Source organism: Nothoprocta perdicaria, unplaced genomic scaffold, assembly GCF_003342845.1.
Source record: "Nothoprocta perdicaria isolate Ctin4 unplaced genomic scaffold, notPer1 scaffold_10, whole genome shotgun sequence".
NCBI classification, from domain to species: domain Eukaryota; kingdom Metazoa; phylum Chordata; class Aves; order Tinamiformes; family Tinamidae; genus Nothoprocta; species Nothoprocta perdicaria.
The window spans coordinates 2,282,621-2,301,977 of NW_020454094.1; the positions used below are offsets into that span (position 1 = coordinate 2,282,621).

At 40.8% G+C, this 19,357-nt stretch overlaps 1 protein-coding gene across 4 annotated transcripts in view; it reads left to right on the top strand.

The window, feature by feature from the left end:
- PIAS2 (protein inhibitor of activated STAT 2) overlaps positions 1 to 19,357 on the top strand; it is a 28,044-nt gene that overhangs the window by 1,768 nt on the left and 6,919 nt on the right. For 3 of the 4 annotated variants that reach the window (XM_026039404.1, XM_026039412.1, XM_026039419.1), the window contains exons 2-9: positions 7,164 to 7,638; positions 11,153 to 11,237; positions 11,913 to 11,963; positions 12,082 to 12,172; positions 15,334 to 15,468; positions 17,408 to 17,513; positions 18,108 to 18,181; positions 18,645 to 18,805. In XM_026039404.1, the coding sequence (XP_025895189.1) occupies positions 7,164 to 7,638; positions 11,153 to 11,237; positions 11,913 to 11,963; positions 12,082 to 12,172; positions 15,334 to 15,468; positions 17,408 to 17,513; positions 18,108 to 18,181; positions 18,645 to 18,805 (1,178 nt within the window). Of the gene's footprint in view, positions 1 to 123; positions 139 to 7,163; positions 7,639 to 11,152; positions 11,238 to 11,912; positions 11,964 to 12,081; positions 12,173 to 15,333; positions 15,469 to 17,407; positions 17,514 to 18,107; positions 18,182 to 18,644; positions 18,806 to 19,357 lie in introns of those variants that run through there. The other variant, XM_026039429.1, reaches the window with a different exon arrangement.

A 19,357-nucleotide genomic window follows, 5' to 3' on the forward strand; every position in this document is an offset into this window, starting at 1 on the left:
CTCCGCTCCGCCGCGCGGAGCAGAGAGGAGAGGGCTCGCGGGCGGCGGCCGCGGGGTCCCGGCTGCGGCGCGGGGCGGCAGCGGGGCGCTTGGCGAGCCCGCCTTCCACTTATATACATTTATATATATGTTTTTCATGTAAGGGGGAGCTCTGTCTTTCCGGGGRGAGGCTGTGCCCAGCCTGCCACATGCCTCTTCCTTTATGAATGTTAATTACTCTTTTTAATAACGTTTTTCTGCTGGCGGAAGGCGCCCCCTGCTCCAGCGTGAATCCCAGTGTTTCCTTCTAGACTTGYTGTTACCGTGATTTTTTTTCCTTTGTGCGTTTTATGCTGTGGACTTTCTGCAGCATGCTCCTGGGAGGAGAAAGGGGGAGTCCTTGGGTGTTTTAAGGTGTATGAGCAGTGTTAACTACATCATTTTTTTTCCCTCAATAGAGTGTGTGTGTGTATAAATATGTATATAAGGTATTTTCATATATATAAAATTTCAGTTCAAGGGGCCTTGCCTTCCTTGAAGGATCTCCTAGCATCTTTGTTAGGAGGGGGACGGGCATGCCAGCAAAAGCGYTGCCTATGGAGCGCAAGGTGGACACCAAAGTACTTCACCCATCCAGGGTTTTATACAAAATGGAGAGAGGTAGGAAGGGGGGGGGGGACAATTTTATTAAGTATAAGTCAGTGTAAAGTTAGGCTTCAATGCAGAGAAAAGTCCAGTGGCAGGACTGGCTTGTAGTGCTCTGCCCAGTGGTAGGAAATATGCTGCAATCACCAGAGAATTTCCTTTACTGAGGCGTTAGGGCTTCTTCCAGGACTAAGATGTTTTGGTTGCAATGGCTRTGGGGTCAGTGAGGAACTCGCTTACTTGCTAGACTTTCTAGTTTTTCATTTTTTATTTTMTTTCTTTCCTAATCCTGGGAGGGGAATAGCATAAGCCTTCCTAAGCATAAAGCTGTGGAATTATATTTTTAAACATCCTTTTTTTGTGTGTGTGTTTACTTGTTTTCTTTTTTGTCATCCTGACTCACTTCTAGCCCTCTGGTATTTCTTGAACTCCTGTAGCTGTTGGTGGCCCAAATCCCTGTGTTTGTAGAGGTTTACACAGCAGGCTCTCCTGGACACTTGATCCAGAGATGTGATTTGTTTTATCTGAAGCGTTGTACTCAGCTAGATGTGTAAAAGCATCAATAGGCTCTTCCTGGGTGCCTGAGCACCTTTAAAATATAGATATGGCTCCTGAGTCGCTTTCTGGAGGTAACCAGGCCGTATGGAAGGAAAAAGGACCTGGGTGTGAGGCCAGCTGCAGGACTGTGCTTTCCTCCCTGGAGATTATAGGGTATTGGTAGCTAAATWCTAGTCTGAAGTAACCTCTTTGGATGTGCCCATTCAGCTTATCTCCCAGCTGGAGTGCCTGTGAAATGAATCCATGGGGCTGGGGCTGCTCTAAGTGGCTGCTCAGCTTGCAGCTGAGAGCAATTCATGGTCCATTTTGGGAAACATCTGAATATTYCTTTTGGAAGAAAATATAGAAGGCCGCCTCTTGCCTTAAAGGCCTTTGCTGTAGCTCGTAAGTCTCTCTTATTTATTTTGAGTGGGGAGGGTATGCTTGGATGTATCCAGCAGATACTGGACTTGTTTAAGTTTTATTTCTAACAATCAATCTCTTCCTACTTTTGGCCAAAGAGTGTGTGTTGGGGGATGTGTGTGGTGGTGTGTGTAGTTTTTTTTTTTTTTTTTTTTAAATGGATTTTTTTTCCTTTGTATCCTCATCTTCCATGAATTGACCTTCAGGAGTGACTCTTAAACTGCTGCTTTATAGATTAACCTATAGTGTTTTTTATGGCAGTATTGTTTGCTGCTCTCATGTTGATTGCAGCTTCCTGTAATACATGATCTCTAGCTGCCTTATAAAAGGACAATGGAGACATTTGGAGAGTTGAATTTCTTTTAGTAAGCTGTTAGGGGCTGATTAAAAGTATGAGGTTAGTGTGGGTTCTGTCTTAAGCTTCCCTCAAACAGAATTTGTGGGGGCGGCATGTTTCTATTCACGAACTGAGACGTCGCCTTAATATTGGCTAGTGCCATCCCTGCCATCATCTAGATCTTTAAAATTKCTGGGGAGCTATGGCCCAGAGTGTTCTAACTGAAAGACTTTTCCTGGTTTAAAAAAAAACTAAGAGATGCACAAAAATGTTCTGGTACGTTGTGCCTTTTGGGAGAATATTTATTTTATTTAAACTTTCGAAAATAGTTTTAATAAGAGTTGCTTTTTTTTCAAGATTTTGTTGGAAAATGCCCAAGGTAAGATAACCTTTACAGACGCTAAAGAGCKGTGAAGAGAAAAGCTTATTCACATAAGGCCTCCATTAATTGGTAATTTATATGCTGTAAGTTTTTTAATTTATGATGTATTAGGGAGATGAAGGTGAGATGCTGTGGTGAGAGCCCCTTTTTTCACTTCAGAAGTATAATTTCTAAACCTGTTGTTCATGGATGTGTTTCTAAACAGGGCTCATACTTTTCCTACAGTCTTTGCTCAAGAGTAGCCCTATGAATCTCAATATAGGTAAAGCTGGATTTGGAACCCATGTCAGCAAAATACAGTGACCTGGAGGCCAGGGGTGGTTTGTAAACTGAGTTTTTGGTCAGAATGTAACACTCAGCACCTGCAGCTCCTCCTAACAGCTCTTACCAAATCTTCATTTTTGAAGCTATGGTTTGCATGAGTAAAATACTGTAGATAAATAAAATACTGTAGTGTGATGTAAAATACTGTAGTGTGATTGTATTTTGCTGCTTTGAGAGAGCATCTGCTTGTTCCCCTGAGTTTCTGCTGTCACCTTGACTCTGTTTGGTGAACATCAGGACAGCCTGTGTGCTGTCATTGACAGGCTGCTGATTTCTGATTTAGAAGGCRATAGTTTCAGTCTTGTGTTTAATCAGATTTTGAAGTAGTGTGTTACAGTGCAGTAGTGTAGTATGSTAAGTAACCCTTTATAGGCAGCAAATACACCCATACTGGAACTAATTTGTGTATGACGGTAGTTTTATGGCTATTAATTGAAAATACATATATATATTTAGAAGAGATAGATACAGGCATACTTTCATGGGGAGAGGGGACTTCAATGTTAAATAAAAAATTATAAATACTGAAATTGCAAGTCATATTATTAGTTTTTCCTCTTGCCTATCCAAAACTGAAGTTCCATAGTCAGGAACTAGTGAGCAGCCTGGTTAAGCTACARTACTGAAACATGAAGTGGGAACTCACTCTCACCTGTGTTAGATCTTTGTAACAGAACCAGTGTCTTGTCCCTCCTCCTCTGGTGCTTTTCTACCTGTGCTACCACAGTGCAGGTGCTGTGTCCCAACTGGGGAATAGGAGAGATGATGATGATAATACAGCAAAGAGGCTCTTGTTAGGTACGTGTCCTGTTCGGCATAGGCTTCTCAACAGTATTTAAATCAGTGGTTATAATGTGTTGCAGATGTAGTTTAGAGCTTGGGCTCTGAATTGTTGGCAGAGAATTCTGAAATATTCTGAAATATTTAGAGCTTGGGCTCTGAATTGTTGGCAGAGAAGGAAACCCTGGGAGCTATGTGCGTGTGTCCATTTGAAGCTGCGTTGCCAGACTTTTTTGGTGCTCCTTTTATTTTAGACATGTTGACATTGTATGTGCCAGCTGGTTTGGGTTTTTCATTTCTCAAATGCCACATGTTGAGCTGGGGTGAATTGAAAATGGAGTGTAATGGGTGGACTAGGCATGTTTCTGTGCTGATGTAGTGATCTTTAGCTTGCAGCTAGCATGTTTAGCATGGTTAAAAGATAAGTTTTTAACACTGTTTTATTAGAGGCTGTCTTGCATCTGTGTGTAATTCTCCTGTTCTCCCTAAGTGCAAAGTTGCTTCATTAAACCATCAATATCTCCATCTGTCTAGAATAATTAGCARTTAATGCTCAAACTCTCCTACTGTGGTAGGAAGAAGAATAACATGTATTGCTTTATAATGCTTAAAAAAGGGGTGAAATGAATTAAGCTTTATTTTGAGGGACTTCTCGAATTGATTTGATTTAGGATTTGTATTGTGATGCTTGGTGCATACAACTTTGAAGAGTCTAATGCCTAGTTTAGGTACTACACTAATAAAAACCTCATAATATTGAGGATCTGATATTCAGCTGCTTGCACGGTTTTGGCCTTCAGAGCAGTTCTTGCTGTACTGTACTGCTTGCTGATGGAGATTTAACCAGCAACATCTTCATTCTTCCCAGGATTTAGTTTTATGCTTCCAGCACATCAGTCTTCAGAATGCTTGCATTGTTATTTAGGGTTAGCATAGAGGCCATCTTTTACCATCCCAAGTCAAAAGTTGTTCATTCTTATAAGTGTCCTGTGTTTGTCACCTACCTGAAACATTATGCATGCTAATTACTATGAAACTTGTCAAAAGTGAGTTGCTCTCCGCTAATGAGTGGTTAGGAAAAGGGCTCAGTCAGGAGTGGGTTTGATGGGGTTGATTCTCAGTGTCTTCCTTTCCTATATAATTTTCAGGCTTTTCAGAAAACCTTCACAAGCAACTGGAGCAGGACCACTTGGAGATTGACTAGAGCTTTTCAGTTGGATTGTGGCCACTGATTCAAGCACGGGGTTTGCAACTTAGGAAGCTGAGATTGATGCCAAATTCCAGGGCAGTGATTATGGTAGATGTATGTGAGGAATTTAWAGGTAGCCAAGAATGCCTGTTCATTCACATGTGCCCACAAGTAAAATGGCAGTGTTAAATAGCAGATGGCAGTGTCAGGAGTGGGGAGTGCAGAGAACCAAGTGTTTCCTCTTTAGAGGTGGCTGAATCCCTTATCCTACTCTAAAATGTGCCTTACGSTGGTTTTGGTGGAGTGTCCACATTCCTTAATGCCCCCTTGTGAAATGAGTGCAATTCTAGATGCTCCTRCAGCTTAGTGCTCTGAAACAGTATTTCTGCTTATGGATCAGAGTTGCAGCAGTTTAAGCAAACTTACAACCTTCAAGAATTTGGGGAAGTTTTTTTGGAGTATAAAGCACTAGACATAYTGGTACTGATTTCTCTTTCTTAAAGTTCAGTCTATTTCTTGTGTTTGGAAGTAAAAATAAATAGCTTCAGCCTTCTGTGTTTGAAAGCTTACTGGAATGTGTATCTATAGGGAACTTAAGAGAAAATTGGCATGTACATGACAACTTGAACATCTTTTGATTCGCTGATGTGAAAAGCATGCTAATAGCTTGGCTCTGCAATACCACAACTCCAAAAAATTTTTTTTCTTTTGAAGTTATTTGCCTGTACTATGATTGTAGTTACTCCTGAACACATATTACCCATTCATAAAACCTTATTGATTATGATGTGTCCATTTTGGTGTGTCTGTAAGTAGAATAAGGGCTAAATAATATAGATCAGACTGACATATATTTTTGTATGCCGTTATTAGAGGGAACATGAAAGCAGCTTTAAGGGGAAGATGTTGCAAAAGCCTTTGTTTAATTGCTTTGAGTAAAACTCTTTTTGCAAGACCGTCCTTTCAAAAGCACATGTAGGATTTTTTGCATGGCTGGGCAAAAATGTATCTTTCTATGCTCCCAAGCATTTTTAATGGGGGTGTTACTCAATTTAATCTTGCTGACTGTGATACTGAAGCCAGTGTGTGCCTTTTAATAAAGTGAAATCTATCTTGTAGCAAAATGCTAGTCTGTAGAATTTCCACATAAAATGTTAGCTGTTTCCAGGCACGACTGACTGCGTTTCACCTTGATTAACTTGCAGGAATGCAGCGAAGGCAGCAGTAAGGGTAATAGTGTGTTGCAGAGTGTTCTGTTTCCTTCATCTAAATGTAAAGGATTATTTTATTTTTTTGCTTTCAGATTTTATAGTCAGTRTTGTGCCCTCTATATGAGACAAAAGTTGGTATTACTACTGAGCTTCTCTAACTGTATACATGCAGATTTGTATAACATTTGCATAACTATAAAGCTGTTACAGTACTTTAATTTTGAAGCCTACTGAGAAATTTGTTTTTGTTAATTGTGCTTGGCCGTGAGTCTAAGAAAAAGCGACAAGGGAAGGACGAGTGACAAGAATACACAGTGGTAAACTCTGTAAGTGGTAAACCCTATAAGTGTAGGACAGGGATTTGGCAGGATAAACCCCAAACTCTCTATTGAGAGCTATAAACCTTCTGCAATCAATGCCCAAAGCATCTAGCTTTCCATATTGGACTGTTTAAAAGTCAGCAGTTTGGTTTCAGACTGGTTCTGAGGCTTCACTTTGTTTCTAGAATGCTTCTGTTTCATACTGTCTGTTAGACCCTTCGCTCACCCKCTATGAGTCTGTGTTTGGCCTAGTAGAGCTGTCCAGACTCATAAACTGCTCTCATCTTAACAGTTCAACATTCTCGTTATGGGGGAAGAGCCCTGCTCGAATGGGAAGGAAAATGCTTAGCAGAACCCTAGATGGTTTTGTACCTTTCTGGAAATAGAGCTCACTCACAGAAATGAAAGATTGGGGTATGTACCTGCCAAATTCATAATTTATAGTAARCTATTTTGTTTTTCTAAACGCTGTTAAAATAATGCTGTTTACTTGGTTCTCTTTTTGAAGAGTTTCTAGTATCTTAAGGTATTAAAACATGATATCAAGAGAACAGCCAGGAAGCTTCATGTCATAGAGTAGATCAGTTTTGGTTAAGTAGTTTGTTAATGTGAAATTCAGCAATTGCTATGAAAATGTCCACTTTGCTGTGCCATTTTCAAGAGTGAAGGCTGACAGCTTTAAACATTCATCTGATTTGGCCCTTCTTCAAGCGAAGCCGGTAGAGCTGATGCTTCTGGCTTCCTCTGAACTCAGATACCACTGTGTGTTTGCAGTTTTTAATTATTTGTGAGGGAATTGAAGTTTTTGTGTGGTTTCGAGATAATCTAGCCAGCTTCAAGCGTCTTGCTGTGTACTTCACTCTTTTGCCTTAGATTAAGTATCACTGTGTTTGGTAAGGATATGAATGGTACATGCCCAAGATGGTAAATGTGAAACTAGAACTCTGGAAGTCCCTACCCTTCCCTGTGCTCCTCGGAAGGGCTCGCTTAGCATGAGCTGCTGCTTCATTGATGCTTATCTCCATTTTCTTYCCAGAATATGGTATCAAGTTTTCGTGTTTCTGAGCTCCAAGTGTTGCTGGGCTTTGCTGGCCGTAATAAAAGTGGGCGGAAGCATGACCTCCTGATGAGGGCACTGCACTTACTGAAGAGCGGCTGCAGCCCGGCTGTTCAGATAAAAATCCGGGAACTCTATAGGCGGCGGTACCCAAGGACAATCGAAGGACTCTCGGACTTATCGGCGATAAAACCTGCAGTTTTCAATTTGGACAGTAGCTCCTCTCCCGTAGAGCCGGACTTGGCCGTTGCAGGAATTCACCCGCTGCCATCCACGTCGGTCACCCCGCAGTCTCCCTCATCGCCTGTCAGTTCGGTGCTTCTCCAGGACACTAAGCCGCACTTTGAGATGCAGCAGCCGTCCCCTCCCATTCCTCCTGTTCATCCCGATGTCCAACTGAAAAGCCTGCCTTTTTATGATGTGCTTGATGTGCTCATCAAACCTACAAGTCTAGGTAAGTGTTCAGTAGTTCTGCRTAGTGCATAAATTGTAAAACAGTGTCACCTAAAGCAACAGCTAAGTCCAGCCTTAATCAAGTGCTTTCTGCAGATGGTAAAAGGTAAAAACTTCCTTCTCATCAATGTGCTCTCTTATCCTTGCTTTCTCTCTGTTTTGYCAGTCCGTAGTGCAGGAAGCAATGGTCTGTTCTACAAATATATAATTGCATATAAACATACATTTCTCTCTTTTAAATATTAGTGGAATTAGATTTGTCTGGCGGCCTTGGACCTGAGGTATCTGAATGGTATAAATGATCACGCTTGTCAGGGCTCTTGAAGTAGATTGTCAGGTTTGCTAGTAAGTTGCTTCAGGGTCAGGAAAATAAAAATCCCCTGGTTTGGTAGTTTGCATCTGTCTCACTGCAGCACCTGTTCAGATCTTGGTGTGTTGTACGGAAGTACATGTTCTGACTGTACCACAAACATTCAGCTTTTTTTTACACCCATTTTAGCAACTGATTCTCAGCCCATCTCTTTTTACTTTTAAATCAGTACAGTATGACAGAGTAGATCTTTGTGTGTTCCAAATAGTTTAAAATCTTGTTGAGCTTTCTCAATATGCTCCAAAGCAAAAGGCATTTGAATAATTTGAAAATAGGTGGTTTTCTGTCTTGAATTTCAATCTGCCTTGCCTTGTGTATAGGGTAGGAAATGTTCCATAATAATTTAGTAATACCAACTGGTTGTAAATAGTAGCTTGCTGCTCAGCAGTGTGAAAAGCGCTTCCATTTAAGACTTCAACRTAACTATTGTCTTCAGTTGGCAGACGCTGAAGAAAATTCCTTTCAGCAAGTTACAAGTACAGTCTACTTGCATATCACGATTTGGTTTGCGGTAACCCAACCCATCTAAAATAGTTTTTGTTCACAAATGATTCAGCATGAAGTGGTATTTTCCTCTTATTTATTTTTTTTATATATCCTGATTCATTAAGAGCTTTTGAATAGGCCCTGGAATCCGACCTCTCTAAGACTTTTTCCCTGGGTAACTATGGCTCCAGCCAAGTGCTGACCTTTGGCACCATATAATAATATTTTCTGGGTGGTCTATAGAAGAGAACCTACTTCAGACTGTAGAAATACACATTTCAACTGAGTATTGTTTTTGAGACCAAAATCTTAATGAAATTTCMTTAATTGCTGTACTTCTGCATCAGAGGTGGTGTTCTTAGTTGCGTTTTTCTGTGCACATGGATGAAGATCTGATGCACACCCTTTGAACTGGGGTGTAAAGTCAGAATGATCTAAAGTGTGTGGGATAAGTGGGGATTACAGATAAAATGGGGATTCTTGAAATTAAGTAGCAAAAGCAGCCRTCAGAGCCGTTTTGTTAACTGTTATTCAAATCTTTGCCTTGGTGTATATATAGCTTTATTTTCTCAGTAGAAATGCTTTCATTTTTGTCAGCTCTTTGCACCCTCTAAAACAGCTTAGTTTCTTAGGCAAAAGTAGTGTTTTCAAGGCTGGGACTTGTATTTCAAGAAAAGCGTCTGCTAATAGGYGTCCTCCAGCATCTGCAGGAGCAATCATGGCTTGAAATGCTTGTTGTCACTTCTGCTTATGTATTGTGACACCCTGTTTGATGAGACTGAAGCAAAAAAAAAAAAAAAAGTGCAATAGCTGCTTTGGCATCAGACAGCTCTGTACTTAATGCTGTCACTGCATTCAAGAGAAATCTGATGGTGCACTGGTGTCCTGTCTAAATGCTACTTTTCAAAATGAAAACAAGTTAATATTTCAATTGAACTATTTCAGATGGAAAAAAATTAAGCAGTGTGTGTTCTGCACCAAGTTTCCTGTGTAATTAGCTTTTGTGGACAGTGAAATGGCAGTAATATTTTGAAGAATTTTCCTAACAGCTGGCGGCTGTTTCTGTGCTACTGTTGCTGAAAGGAGGATGCTTCCTTGGGACAGTCACTGAGCTGTGCTTAGTGAATTCTTCTTTTTCCCTTGAAAACCATGGCCTGTTCAGTGCATGTTATTCAGTCCTTATAAGAGGAAAACCTGTTTCTCTTTGGACATGGGAAGGAGGATGAGGATGCTATTAACTAAGCACTTGCCTTCAACCTCCCAAACCTGAATTATGCACCTTCAAGAATGCAATATTGAAGACAGCAGCAGCTGGAGCCAAACTCAGGCTTGTGCCTGAGGAAGTGAGATGGGAAGAGGACCCTCTGTGAGCAGTGGGTACTTCTGAGACTAAAAAAAAGTGAGCATTAGAGAAAGASAGAGAAAAAAAATCACTATAACGGGAGCTCTTGAGCAAATTTGAAGAAGATACTTCCTTTATATAATATTTTTAGATGATGAGATGAGTTGTGTATGGTTCCAGTTAGTGGACTTAGAGGATTGAGAAGGACAAGCTTATTCCTTAATTGAGAATTAAAGATTTAGAAAGCAAATAGGCAGAATAAGTCAGAGATAGAAATATAGTCTGCATTACTATGACTCTTTAAAAAGATTCAGATTGTTTTATACTAATATGATAATATAAGAAGGGATGTAGGTGTGGATTTTTGCTTTAGCTCTTCAGTAAGAACATTTGTATGGCCTTTTAAAAACATACTCTTCTTGAAGTGCAYGATGCTGCATGTGCTGTGCATCCAAGCACAGAGTAGAGCTTGGCTGAGGAAGGTGGTGCACGTGCAGGTGGATTCTGTTTCATGTTGCTGTCTTTTTGTGTGTTTGGTATAGAGGCTCTTCCTTTACAATTGTCTCACTGGTTGGATATTTTAAACTATTGAATGAGTCCAACTCGCTTCAGATTAAGCTTTCTAATTTTGTCACATCCAGAAATACAGAAGGAATGGATATAAACTGAGAGTGCTTAATATCAGAACACTACTGCTTTCTATCACTAACAGCTAAGCAAGATTCTGATATTAACAATGACTTTTTTACTCTATTTTTCTTCATGTGCTAGTAAAGGTTATTCCCAGACAGGGAGTGTAGCTGATCTCTAGCTCTGGGGCTTGTTCCTTCCCTCTCTCCCTCCCTCCCTCCCCAGAGGCAGTTACCTATAGCTGTTCWTGAATTGAATAATTTCCAGCTGTCCACTAATAACTCTCATGCACATTCTCCTCTTGCTGTCTTAAAATAGTTGTCAACATCTTGGCTCTTAGGTTGTTTCTCGCTCTCAGGTATCTAGTGTCACATTTTTTCTTGTGTCCTTCCGATGAAGTGTGAGAATTCCGGGAAGCTCCAGCTTATCCTTGCTCTCTCCAAGGATTCCAGCAGCTTGCCAAGCTGCTTATTATCCAAGTGTAATATGATATGAAGCCATCTGAACWTACTTGAGTGAATGATTTGTACCACTGCTTTCCTGTTGACAGTTACAGGTGGTGTGACAAGTTGATTATGTTCGTAAACGACATCTGACTTATTCCAGGAAATCTCGGTTATGAATCCTGTGTTAATCAATGATTTCAACCTCTGTGGTTAAACCTCTCTCTCTTTGTCTCTTTTTCAGTACAGAGCAGTATTCAGAGGTTCCAAGAGAARTTTTTTATCTTTGCTTTAACACCTCAGCAGGTCAGAGAAATCTGTATTTCCAGGTAAGTGGGAGGAGTGACACACTAAAGTAGATAGAAAATCTTTTCTCCTGAAACTCTGTAGAAGGAGATGGCGGGTTTTCTGTTTGTGAATATTACAATTTGTTTTGTGCATGTGTATGTGCATCCCATAATCTTGCAGGTGTGGAGGTGTAATCCTCACAGCAGTTTTATTCAGTAACAGSCTCTCTTCATGTGGAACTACTCAGCCCAGAATTATGTGCAGTTGGGGGCAATGCTGCACCACTAGGGAGCTGAAAATTACTCTTTTTTTAAATAATTTTGGCTATTGAAGAGGTGTTAAAGCTTTTCTTCTCTGTGTGTTTCCTGGCTGGGGGTATGGAAGGCTGCTTTTATCTCTTCTCCCAGGATTCAAGTTGCCATAAGAGCTATAGTGCAAGCCAAAAGAATTCATGGGATTTAGTTCTTAGGCAGCGTTGTGCCTTGTCTCTATAAATTCTTGGTAGAGGATGGTGACCTTAAAGCTGTGCTTAACTTGCAGCAGCTAAAATGGTAGAAGCTTTGCCTGTAAGACTTATTCATAGCTTTATCTTAATTAAAAGAGGAGATAAGGTGGTGGGGAGTTTGATGTTGGGCCGGGTCTGCCAAGTCTTTCTGTGTATGACTGGAATATGAGAATTGCTGTCTAAGTGGGTATTTCTCTTTTCTTTGTCACAGGGACTTCTTACCAGGAGGCAGGAGAGATTACACAGTCCAAGTTCAACTGAGGTATCTTTTTCAATGTTGCCTTAAAACTTGGCTGGTGTGATTAAAGATTTCATGTATGTGAATCACTTTGAGTGTCCTGCCACTTGAAAAATGACACCTTTTCTCTCTGGGGCTCTAGGTTATGCCTAGCAGAGACAAGCTGCCCTCAAGAAGATAATTACCCTAATAGTTTGTGTATTAAAGTAAATGGGAAGCTGTTTCCATTGCCGGTAAGCTTGTTTGTTTGTACTTGGTTATTTATCTCTTTTTTTTTTTTTAATATAGTATTAACTTAACCTGTCAGCAATTTCTGTTGCTAATTCCTTTAGCTCTTGTTACTGGATATGATTTGTGCCTTTGCCATGCAAGTTTCCCATTACTAATATTAATTATCTTACAATTAAGACTTGCAGTAATTGTGTTTAAGCTACTTGCAGCAAACCTGATATGTTGCGGTTAGGCCATAACAATGTCAAAAGAGAACAGTGTCTCACGGGAGATTCTCCTCCTAGATCTTCAGATTGAGTTGATTTGATGTGATTGACAGTTGCCCTTGCTGTTTGGACTATCTGGGTTCATGTGTTGGCTTGAGACCTTCCTTGTTAGGAAGAAATAGCATTACCTTTTGTCAGTACTGTTTGTGTGCTGCCCTGTATCTGCATTCTGGTGTATTATGTTGTAAAAGTTAGTACTTAGGGCCAATCCAAAGTCTGATGTAGATGGAGAAGAAAGTTTCATTAAACAAAACAAAAAACCCAACCGAACAAGAATTCAACCTTGGAACAGGTTCTGCTGCCCTGGGACAAAGACTCTCTTGCAAACTGTTCTGGAAGTTACAGAAGATGGAATATGATCGATGGAAGCACAGGCTTTTTTTTACCAGTATTGCTGGAAAACACAGGCTGTGAGAGGAGGTGGGAAACCTCGTTACCAGAATGTTCCCTTTCTCAGCCGTGTGGGATTTTTTCCCCCTTCTGCACCACTGAGACTCTTGTTTCTTCTTTCCTTAAATTACTGTCCCTAATTTCTTTCCCTTCTTTTACCATTGCATCACTGTCTATCTCTTTTCAGTGTGTAAGAGTGTCCTGCATATCACAAAAGAGGATTCTTTAATCTGTTCAGCAGAAATGAGCAGGTGAATAAATGACTTGTCTTGGAAATACCCTCTCAGGTSTGAGCTGAATGACAGATACCACTTCAACCTGGCTGCTGCTGGAGATGCTTTCTTTTTTCCATTTGCTTTGGCTTCAGGAAAAGTTTACATCCCTCTGGTGGCTGCTCTTCTTTTGTAGGAATTAGTGGCTTCAGAARCAAATATATGTTGTTGAATTCCTTTTGCCGACTTGAAAAATCCTGAAACAGGCACTGTTCTGGCTTTCCCTGGTAGAGCAGCTGCTGCCTCTGTAAATGTCTGAATTATCCTGTTACACTCAAAGTTACCTCCTTAGTTGCAGAGCTTAACCAGAAACTTGAGGAACTGCTGCCAGTGTCGAGACTGCTGCAGCTTGTGCCAACATCCTACTGTGGTGCTTCCTTGTACTCCAACAGCTGTCTGTGTCCGTCTCTTGTAGTACTTGTTCTTTTTCAAGGGCAGAGCCTTGAATGCTGCTTTCTTGGCCGGTGTCGCAGGTATTGTGTGAAATGCACTGCAGCAGTTCATTCTTCTCCTTAGTTCTCTTAGGGCGAATGTGGGTGAAACACAAGCCAAAAGTCAAACAAAATGTTTGTTTTTCTTTCCGGGGAGCCTCGGTGGGCCACAGTTGGCTTTTCCTTAGAGGCCTCAGCCTGCCAAGGCAGTCTGGAAATGGTCCCAGGGAAGAGCAGTCAGGTTTCCTTTCGATAACTTTTTGGCGACAACAGATTCCACCTGCTTTGACTAACAAAGTTCTTGTAAGAAGAAAAGACTAATTTGGTGTGTGCTAACCACTAGACCAGGCAGGTAACACAGCACTCTGTTGGCTGTGGTGGGAAAACAGGGCACTCTTTCCTGGAATTCTGTGCCAGAAGGGGAGGATTTTAACATGTTCTAGCAATACGAGATTGAATCAAACCTCAGGGTGACTACTTTGTGGAAGATCTTGTGATCCTCCAGATAAGCTTGTTAAGAGGAATTGTGATAGAGGAAGGCCAATCCCACTGCAGCAAAAATGATTGAGATTGATATTCCATAAAGTGCTGTGGTTGTTGTGTCTCCTTAACAAAAGGACAAATTATTCTTTTCAGTGCGAGATTTGTCTGCAGTGCCTRCACATCTGCTGCCTCTCTGCTCTGTGATAAAGCAGATATGGGGAGATTCCTGCTGGGATTGATTCTCATCTGAGTCAAGAGGTGTTTTTAGATAAGTTCTTCAGCAGTTGTCGTCCTCCGCTTTGGTTTGGTGGATCTTGCAGTGGAAGCCACAAGTCCTTGTGTTGTCACCATAAGCAGCAACCTTGTCTGAAGTTAATAAAATGCAGTAGTGAGGCACAGCCAGGAACTGGAAGAGCTCTTTTCCAAACTGCTTTTATTTACCTGTCATGGTAACACATTCTACATACCCTATGAGAAAAATGTTGATGAAATGACGTATATCAGTGATTGTCTGTTACTTTTGCTTTTTTTATTGTTTTGAGTTCTTTTCCAGTAATTCTTCTTCAGTGCATTAGATTACACATGTATGGCTTTTGTTCTGTGGGTAAAACAATATACTTGTCTGAAGTTCTTCACCAAAGACTAGGGAAAGTTGAGCAAACAGTACCTAGTTTGTTTTGTTTCTGTTAACATCAGAAAAAGAAAAGCCTCTGAGCTGTTAAATACACCCACTATTCCAAGTGCAGCTTATTTTCAGGGAGCTGGTCAAAGTACAGATGGCTGCTGGCTGAAATTGATGCAGAGTCAAAGCAGAATCCTTATAGTAGCCTCTTTTCTCTTAAGCTAGTCCTTAGGCTCTGAAGTTCAAGCAGTGACGATGTCTAGAGGAGATGCAGAACTCCTGGTGTGAGATTGGACTTTGTTTCTTAGAACGAACTGCTGAGTTCAACCCTTGGAGACTTGTGTTTGCCTCTTGTGAGGCTTGTCCTTGTGGGACCCTGATGTCCGAGGAGTGTGGAGTGCAGGGGGGACAAAGCATCAGCTTTTTGTCTTGCAGTAAACTTACCTGGACTGAAACTCTGTCYATCATTTTGGCGTTTCTGTAAAATCAGTTTAAAACCCCCAACTGCTGTGACCTTGATTCCCAGTTTAGAACTGTCAAAGACTGATTGAAGGAGATGTTGACCTCAGTATCCTTTCTTACCCCTATAGACTTCCATCTTTTCCCCAGCCCTAGCTAAAGGCAGCAGGGCTGTTCCAGCAGGTACCAGAGCTCAGTGGGGAGAGCTGGTAACACTTTCCCCATGTTTTCTTCCCATAGGGATATGCTCCGCCACCGAAAAATGGGATTGAACAGAAACGACCTGGGCGCCCCTTGAACATAACATCCCTGGTGAGGCTGTCGTCTGCGGTGCCAAACCAGATTTCCATTTCCTGGGCTTCTGAAATTGGAAAGGTAAGCAGGGTGTTTGGGAATATAGACTGAAACGAGAATAACTTCAGAATGTTCCTGTTCTCCCCACTTCCTGGTGTTTCTGGCAGTGCATCTGCCAATAAGTTTATTAATACGTGGATGAGATTATTATGAATTCCAGGAAAGGAAGTAATTCTGGAAACGTGATTGTAAAACATACAGAAAACTTCCCTGCAGYCCTCGCATGGAAGAGGAGTGTAGGTTCCCAGGCTCCTTTTAAGTGCAAGAGCTTTATAAGTAGCTTTGCCAYTTGGGATTGCCTGAAATATGTAAGTATGGACTGTGTGTGTTAGATCCTGAAGTCTTTTTGGGGAATAAATGGTATCAWATGGTTCAGGCATGACAAAAGTAACAAAAAGGGGAGTGATAAAAGTAATATTTATATAGCCATACGTTCAAAGGCAGTAGGACCAGATGTGCTGAGAGGACCAGATGTGCCGAGGCTGTGGGAGTGTGGGTCTAAATGTGTATATCTAGGTTTTCCTATTTTCTTATCTGATGATAGTAAAAACTTTTACAGAACCAACTGTAACTGTTAGATAGGTATTTTCATCTTCACTCTTTTGAAAAATCCCCCTTCCTCAAGTGAAAATGACCTGAGTTGATTAAAACTATGCTTGTAAAAACCAAAACCCATATGAAACTTCCAGTTCACAAAGCTCTTAACTTTTTTTTTTTTTAATTTAAGTGGCTGAATGGCTGCCTAGATGCTTTTCCCCAGTGAGAAATCATTGAGAGTATTTTATTTTTCCTGAAGTTTAAGTAGTAGTTCCTTGCAACTGTTGCTAAATAACGGCTTACAGAGATTGAAGACTTGGGTATTTTTGTAGGCCCTTCTGGGCTCAATTATCAAAAGAGTCTTTGAATTTTAAAGAAGTGAAAGAAAAGCTGTATGAACTGGGCATGTGTCTCAATGTGAGACATCGGCATAAACTTCATATATAAAAATACAGCTATATGAACAGACTGAAGCTTTAAGAAAAAAAGAGGAGAAAGTTAATGTTCCAAAAGGGAATGAAGCGCGGTGCTAATAGCAAAGATTCCCTAAAACAGGGAGGATAAATGTTAAAAAGATTTAAGARATCGACCATCTTACCAATAACAAGGCATGAGAGCCTTGAAACGACTGCAGGAAGTACGGATTAGGCTTTTTCCTGCTGTCCCTATATGCTGACTCCTCTGCATCCACCTAAATACATTCCTGTGCAAGTAAATAAACGGGTGGTTGTCCCTCAAATTACTGCTGTTGTGGGACTGGCAGTGGCTGGTTAGTGACACTGAAGAGTGTGAACATGGCACAAAGGAAGCTGGCAAGTGGCATAAACTGGAGAGCAGCCCTAAGCACTAGGGAATACACCTCTCCTCTTAGCTCGGCAGTATCTGAGCTTGGTGCAGAAGTGGAGAGCAAACTAAATGTGGTTTCAAAGTGGAAAGCAAACTACAGGAAAKGACCCGGTACAAAGGAACTGATGCAGTTCTGCACCATGGGAAGGTACCTGAAAAAGCTCACCTGATCTTGACAACGCAAGATTGTCTTTGAACTCTCCTGTGCCACAACAATACTGGCCAAAAGGAAGGGTATGAGACTAAGGTTTTGAAAGCCACATGCATAAGAGGGTAGGTCTCCAAGATGTTTCCAACTTCTTAAAAACTTTTGTTTTCAAGAAAAGCTGAAATTATCYCTCAGGTTATAACTGAAGCAAGGCAATAACTGGAGATGATTAGCAGAAGAATTTTGACAGAGTATAGGACTCCATTRTAATGAAGTCGCCTGTTAATGTTATTCCAATATGACCATCAAGCAAAAAAAAAAAAAAAGGCAGTTTTGATTTTTACTGTATGCTAGAGCTGTGGTAAATGCTGAGCTGTTGCTGTRGTGGAAATGTTGTGTTAAATAACTTTTTAATTGCTTTTTTTGTAGAATTACTCCATGTCTGTGTATCTCGTTCGTCAGCTTACTTCAGCTATGCTTTTGCAGAGGTTAAAAATGAAAGGTATCAGAAACCCTGACCATTCCAGAGCCCTAAGTAAGTCTAATGCATTTTCCTATTTACGTTCTTGAGGGTGGTTAGAACTCGTAACTCACTTGCAGCAGTTTGGGCATCGGGTTTGGGAGTCAGGGAGCAGATGGGAAGTTCTCCTGCTGTTGCTGAGCTGTCATGCAGGGAATCACTGTAGATCCTTGCACTAGCTGGCACCCCTAGAGACCTCACGGAGGTGTTCCTACAGGAATGTAGGGAGCATAATTTGCTGTGGAGGGCTGTGTGACATAAAGATGTCCTAAATGTCTGCATTTTYCTCACTTGTATGTGATGCTGTTGGTCCTGTCTCTATACTTCACTCACTGATAACTGCTTTTATTTCATCTCCTTGTACGTTGAACTGAGTCTGCTCTACTAACTGTTGTGGCACTTGTTGTGACGTGCAGCAAACACATCAGTCCTATTACTCGCAGAGCTTGTTGCTTGCTTTGAAACCCCTGTTCATTCATTGTTTCCTAGATGCTTAATTTTGTAGGTACCTGGAAACAAAAGCTTGTAAACTGGAGAGTTGAAAMTAGCATTTTAAATAATAGAGGTGTCTGTGTAATTAACTGTGCGTATTAAAATTTATTTCAATAGTTAAAGAAAAACTAACTGCTGATCCTGATAGTGAGATTGCCACCACCAGCCTGCGGGTATCTCTGATGTGTCCTGTAAGTACATCTTCATTTTCAGTGCAAACTGAGCTGATTTTTAAAAGGCCCTGCTTTTCCAGTTAAATGGCTTTTGCTTATAGGCTGCTTAAATATAGAATGTGGGGAGAAGGAGCCCTATACAAGCACTTGATTGTAGCAGCCTTCAACCAACTGTGATTTAGAGCTGTAAATTCCTGAACTTTTAATACAATCAGAATCAAGTTGTTTACATGTGTATTGGGATTTTTATAATGAGTAAGTGGGCAATACTGAGGTATTGGGACAGGATGGTGGAAGGGCACAGTGGATAATAAAATTCTTACATTGCCAACTACTGTAAAGAAAAATAAACCGATCAATTGGTAAAAATTAAAAGCTGCCTTGATTTCACTTCCTCCCTGAGTGTGTCTGGTTTCATGATTAGCCATCAAGGCCAAGTTGCTTTTCTGCTGTTTTGACTCTTTTAATGTATCTTCTGCAGCTGGGGAAAATGAGGCTGACAATCCCATGCCGGGCTGTTACTTGCACACACYTGCAGTGTTTTGATGCTGCTCTTTATCTTCAAATGAATGAAAAGAAGCCTACCTGGATTTGTCCRGTCTGTGACAAAAAGGCAGCTTATGAGAGCCTAATACTAGATGGGTAAGAGAGTGGGTCTGCAGACTACATAATTTTTTGTGAAGTTTTTTCATGATGTACTCAATACTGTGAAGACTTGAGATTTGTCAATTTCTAACATMGTTTCTTTCTCTAAATCTGTTAAGTCTGGGAGGAATCGTTAGAATCTTTTGGTTACTATTCCTGTGTAAAAAAGTGGATAAACTCACTCTTAATGGCATATTAAGCTTTTTTGAGATATAACCTGTCTCCTTTGGAGAAATCCAAATCTGATATGTAGGGGTGAGGTGGTCTCCCTTTCACACAAATTAKCACTGTGAAGCTTTTGGACATGATCTTTAAATCATAAATCGTATCAGCTAAATGTGAAAGATAATGACTCARATTACGTAAGGAAGTCTGAATTTTCAGTAATGATTGAGCTGCATAGAGGTAGACTGTGATCCTCTCTAGATTTCTGCCCATGGACTTCTGCAAAGGCTAACTAGAGTTCATCAGGTGAGGAGAGCACGTGCTGTGGTTCCTCMTAATTAGCTCTGCAGCTCTTGGCTTGTCAGTTAGCAAAAGACTGGAATC